Source organism: Dinoponera quadriceps, unplaced genomic scaffold, assembly GCF_001313825.1.
Source record: "Dinoponera quadriceps isolate SergipeBrazil2010 unplaced genomic scaffold, ASM131382v1 scaffold5784, whole genome shotgun sequence".
Classification (NCBI taxonomy): Eukaryota; Metazoa; Arthropoda; class Insecta; order Hymenoptera; family Formicidae; genus Dinoponera; species Dinoponera quadriceps.
This window is the reverse complement of record NW_014559724.1, coordinates 1-5,626: the sequence shown is the minus strand read 5'-3', so window position 1 is coordinate 5,626 and position 5,626 is coordinate 1. Positions and strand designations below refer to the sequence as shown.

The 5,626-nt window shown below is 39.8% G+C and overlaps 1 protein-coding gene and 1 long non-coding RNA gene across 2 annotated transcripts in view; one reads left to right on the top strand and one right to left on the bottom strand.

Annotated features, from left to right (window-relative positions):
* Positions 1–1,455, bottom strand: part of LOC106750443 (F-box/LRR-repeat protein 16) — an 11,936-nt gene extending 10,481 nt beyond the window's left edge. Inside the window, exon 1 of the mRNA XM_014630806.1 lies at positions 104–1,455. Coding sequence (XP_014486292.1) covers positions 104–200 — 97 coding nt within the window. The 5' untranslated portion in view covers positions 201–1,455. The remainder of the gene's footprint in view (positions 1–103) is intronic.
* The window catches only part of LOC106750447, an 8,128-nt gene extending 3,658 nt beyond the window's left edge, over positions 1–4,470 (top strand). Inside the window, exons 2-4 of the long non-coding RNA XR_001374944.1 lie at positions 2,208–2,369; positions 3,244–3,425; positions 4,032–4,470. This is a non-coding gene — a long non-coding RNA (uncharacterized LOC106750447). The remainder of the gene's footprint in view (positions 1–2,207; positions 2,370–3,243; positions 3,426–4,031) is intronic.
* Positions 4,471–5,626: the final 1,156 nt, after the last annotated feature.

The following is a 5,626-nucleotide window of genomic DNA, read 5'->3' as shown; positions in this document are numbered from 1 at the left end:
GGGGGGGGGGGGGGGGGGGGGGTTGAAAGAAAGTAGGTAAAAGCAAGGACTGCAGGAGGAGGAGGAGAAGAAGAAGAAAGGGAGAAAACGCTTCACCACCGACCATGATGCTTCGACGTCCGCAACCCCAGACCGTTGATCCGCTTGGTCAGTTCGGCGCTGGCACGCTCGACGACGCCCTGCGCTGATATCGAAGACATGTCTCGATGTGGCACTCGTCACCGTGTCCCGATTCGCCGCGTCGATTCGTAGTCAAGAGTAGCACGGCTGTGTCTGCGAAGGACGATGGGGCCGCGTCATATTCGACGGCCGGTGGCCGCGATGACAGTGGATGCGGAGCGACGGTAGTCGGGCCGATACTGGGCCTCCCTCGAGCGAGTAACGCCGCGCGCCGGCGGCGGCGGCGGAGACGATACTCGTCGGCGCTTCCCGCTCCCGAGGGTGGGCAAGGGTGGATGAGGTGATCGAGGGGTTGGCAGCGCGCGCGATTCACCACCTCCTCCTCTTGCTCTCTTTCTCTCTCGTTGCGTTGCGTCGCCGCGTGCGATGATCCTATCGAAGCTCCAGAAAGGGAGAAGAAAAAAGCAACAAGGAAGAAACACGCCAGGCGAGAATCAATAATCGCGATCGGCGCGGCACATCCGGCCCGTCTGCGGGCTTTCCGGGGTTGCCGGTGACGCGGCGCGACGCGACGCCGGGAGACGCTCGCTCGTCCGTTTCCTCGGCGAAGACGGCGAAGGTCACACTGCACTAAAGTCGTACTCAACGCCGCACTCCTCGCGTTTCTCTGTTTACGTATCGTCGGCGGGCATAGCCGAGCGAAGCTTCTCGAGCGCGCTGCCGCCGCTGCAGCGGCCACGGCAGCACATGAGGGGTGGTTTGCGCGAGACTGAATCGATATTCCCGCTGAACTTGTTCCACTGTGTCGCTCTCTTCACCCGCCGCCACCTCCGCCAGCCAGATCGGAGCCTGCCTTCCAGGCACGCCACTTACGCCTGCCAACCGGTGAACTGCTTGACAGCACAAATACGTCTTAAGATTCCTTTGATGAAGCCATTATCGCATTTGTGCCGGCTACGCACCGCCCTAAAGCTGTCACCTGCTATAGCAGACGACACTGCCTTTGACACTACCTTCGGGTGAAACGCCTGTTTTCACGGCGTTGCTTTTTCACCGCTAGGCGGCACATTATCTCGCAGTGAAAATCACTCGGCGCAATTATATAAGACGGCACAGCGGAAGATTCGATCGGTGAATGCTGTACATTTTCAAAGCGATAACATATCTAGCGTTGATTCTTACTGGAACGTGGTAGTTCCAGAAAAAATAGCTCGTGTTAAAACCACCAGTCCATAGTAGTTTTAAGCTTTTAACGTTTGTATCATTATGTATTTTGAAGTATAATCGCTGCAAAGTAATATTATATAAATATTTACTGCGTAAAAATTAGAATATATTTGTTTCCTATAAATATATTTATGTTAAACTTTACTCTGTACCATTTTGCAAAATGGTAATATTTTGAAACTTCTCTTTATTTTGTTTGGCACCAGTCCAACTATATAGGAATTGCAATGTTATCCGACATTCATTAATTTTGCCATCATGGGTATATGTAGAACTTTTTATGTTATTATTTTTTATATTTCACAAAGAGTTCCATCAGCAATGATAAATGGTATGATATTGATAAAGTGTCTCAAAGGTAGTCTTTTTTTAATAAAAGAAAGTCCTTTTTATATTTGCCATCAAAGAATTCATGACAGATACTTACTTAAAGTATGACGTTACTTTCTAATATATAAGATTTTATTGTATATAAGAACAAATAATTATTACAATATTTACCCCTATATTCTTGATTGATTTTCAACTTCTCTTTAGCCGCATGGAAATCTGCAATAGTTTGCGCAGGAAGAGATACTCAAGATGCGGATCAATATCATTATTTATAATATCTGATATTGAACTCGTAAAATTTCTATTCGTTATCTTATCCGTTATGTCTTGCAGTATTTTTTCGCATTTCTTCAATCGTAAATTATTTTGAACTGAAAATTTTATCAAGTCCTTTTGAAGGAACTGTGTAACTGCAACAGCTATTAATAAAAATGATTACGTACACCTTGGATGTTATTGCAAAGTAACTATGAAGTTACACGTGTTTTTACCTGCTTCTGAGTGCTTCAGCGAGGTTTTCTTCAAAGATGGACGAACATATACTACACACATGGTGGAAGTAACAAGATATGCTCGTGTGCAGGCATTTTTGCTGGCCGAGAGAGCGTGACTGAACTCAGCCATCTTGGGCAACTCAAATGCATATAATAAGAAAAGATTCATGCAAAGAAAGTGAAATAATAACTACGGTAAGTAGATGTTACAATATATATATATATATATATATATATATATATATGTTTATATATACATTAGTATATGAGGCATGACCAGATCATACTTTCGTGCGTTTTTTTGAATGTCTATCAATACCAACATTCTTTTTATTATGTACGGATATATTTATTTATACACTTTATCTGTGCCGTAAATCTAGGATAAGGAAATTTTACAAATTAATCAAAATAAATGACGAAAGTATCGGAAAATATGTATTTGTGTCGACCCAGTGTGTCCATTAACGGTTTCATTCCCGATCTCTCACATTCTACTTCGTTACGTATAATATATATTCATAATTAGAAAGACATTTTATCATCAAAATAATCCCACGTGCGTTGACAGATGGATGACAAAATACGAGGAAATACGAATATCACGATTGCCTGATAACTTACGCAGATTACAAAATATCATGCGAAAGAAAAAAAATGCAAGCGCCGTATTGCTAGAAAAAATGTTTTTATTGAGAAACTTTTTTAAAAGATGCGATACAAGCGAATCAGGTTTTTTGCCAAAAGTGGTTTCTTGGCGAAAAATGTATGACACAATATTGCGTTTGCACGTGTTCATGAACACAAATGTACACAGACTCGTGATATTTTGCGTTGTTATATTTTTTCGTCATACATACAAACACATACATACATGTATATATGTGTGTTTGTCCGTAACAGAAAAATATGAAAACGCAAAATGTTACTATTTCCCACATTCAAGTTCATAAGCACATAAGCACAATATTATGTCCTACATTTACATATAGGATGCTCCAGAATAACCACACGCAAAATGCATCGGCGCGTATTCTTGACAATCATAATATGCTGTATCATTTTCTAGATTGAAACTTTTCATCCAAACAAAACAAGTTAATCACAAAAACGTCAAGGTGGCATTAGAATGATGCATTATATATATAATCATCACTTCTCATATATATTTGGAAAATTTTCTCCCCGGGAGTGAGTCTTTCCCGTCTGACATCTCCAAGTTTTCACTCGGTGCTGTATCGATCGTGTCAGGTATATATTTTGCCGATTGTATTTATAATCTTTACTATTTATTATTGACTTTATATTATATTATCTATGTATATCAGTAAAACAGTTCATAATTTTCGGGATCTTTCCTTTATATTTCTTCTACGAGTTCTTTACGAGAATCGTAAACGTTAAAAACTTAATAACAGGTGTGTTATATAACGCGGCACATGAATTATATATATATCAATAAATAAAATACTCGCTATATTATACATGGAAGCATTTCCATCAGTGGAAATGCAATTTAGCGTACAGATTCTGCGTATTTCATTACTGATGCCACGCTTCATCACGGAAAACATCAGTCAGTGAGAACTTAGCGACATGCATATAGTAACGTTTACAGCTTATTACATAGCAACAAAGTCCGACTAGAGAGGTGTATGATAAAACACGCCTTTGTCTTTGTTTATTATAAGTACAAGATAGTCAAAAATCGAAACTGCATATGGGGGGGTGGGGGGATCGTGATGCTATATTTGCTGGAATAAAAATGTCTGCAATATCGATACGTACGCATGAGTAGAACTTTTTCGGATTTTCTGGATCAAAAAATTTTAGATTTTAGACTCGCTCTTTTTCCAGGAAGTTTTCTCATCGACCGATGAGAAACTCGATGGCTTTCGCCACTGCCGGAGGAGTACACGCAAATGCAAAATCGCGGTCTGTTGAGCTTGAAACTTTCGTGATGATCAAAATTGCGCATGTGTGTGTATCGTCGTGTTTTAAACTCAACAGCCCGTATTTCGACGAACACACGTTTATAACGATGTCAGCGCGCCACGAGTCGACTTATTCGGTAATTCCGAGTAGGAATTTTGCTCTAAACATCGAACGATTATCAATTGTCTTGTTTAGTACCGAGCACCGTGTTATCACCTGTGTTAGAATGCGACTAGCGATACTGGAAATACTGACGTGCTAACACTGTCATAAACGTATCGTACGTAACGTACGTTCGGAACACGAGTCATAAATGTTTTCCTCCATTCGAATATACGATGTAAATACGTTTGAAAAAAAAGAAAAAAAAACAGGAAATTTGTATGTATTAATTTAATGACTATTCTTCGTTACACTCGGCTTCATTCGGTGTTTTGCTCTCGATGCTTCGACAAATTTGTAAGCAAATTGCGATTGCACATTATAATGAGAGAACTCCGTTACGCGATTGATCGAATAGAATACGGCGAACCGATTGATCTTATATAGGATGAACCAACACGCAACGTGATCAGTTAAATTTATTCTGCTGTTGGTGGACCGCTTGACAATTTTTTTTGTCCAGTATAACATGAGGTTAAGGTTCAAGGTGAGCTTTAAAATCATCTTGAAAACATTTTCGAGCGGTCCACTAACAGCAAAATAAACCAAGCTGATCACGTTGCGTGGTTCATCCTGTATAAGCGTTTACCATCAGGGAAATTTCTTACGTGAGACAAAAGAAATTTCAAACGAGCAATATGACGTGAAATTCGTTCGAAAAACCGTACGATAAGGACACAATTAATTGGTATGTTTTCCCTTTAACTAAAATCTAAAAGTGCCTAATTGCGGTTTAGAAAACGTGACGGTTCTAATTAGGCAGCTTCGAGTGTACGCTTGATAATCGGTATTCCCTTAACGCTAAGAGAATTAGATTAGACCTAACGATTTAATAAGATAAAACGTGATATCTTACGGTACAGAATGCGGCAAGAATGCGGATTCAATTACACGAAGAATATGCACACTATAACCCTTATCACGAGTACATTCGGTACATGTCCGCAAGGCACAACTGATGAATCGCGCTTTCCTCGCTCGAGAACGTCGGCGTATATATATATATATAGTCTCGCCGATCCGAGTTTTCGGGTTTTAGTGGTGAAAAATACGCGTCGCCTGTTTCCCACACATTCGAGATACAATGTTTCTTTTTCTTTTTTTTTTTTATTTCCGTCTTTAGCATAGCCAAACAATTGTATTACTTTCCACGTCTAAGCCTAAATTTATATCCAGTAGAATTTATACCAACTTATTTGTATTACGAAATTTCTAGTGCGATGTTAAAAAATTATGTTTATCAGGATGGATTTCACCTTGAAAAATATTTTCTCCGCTATCCGTGTATCACAAATGAACGTATATATATGTATATATGTATGTATATATATATATATATATATATATATATATAT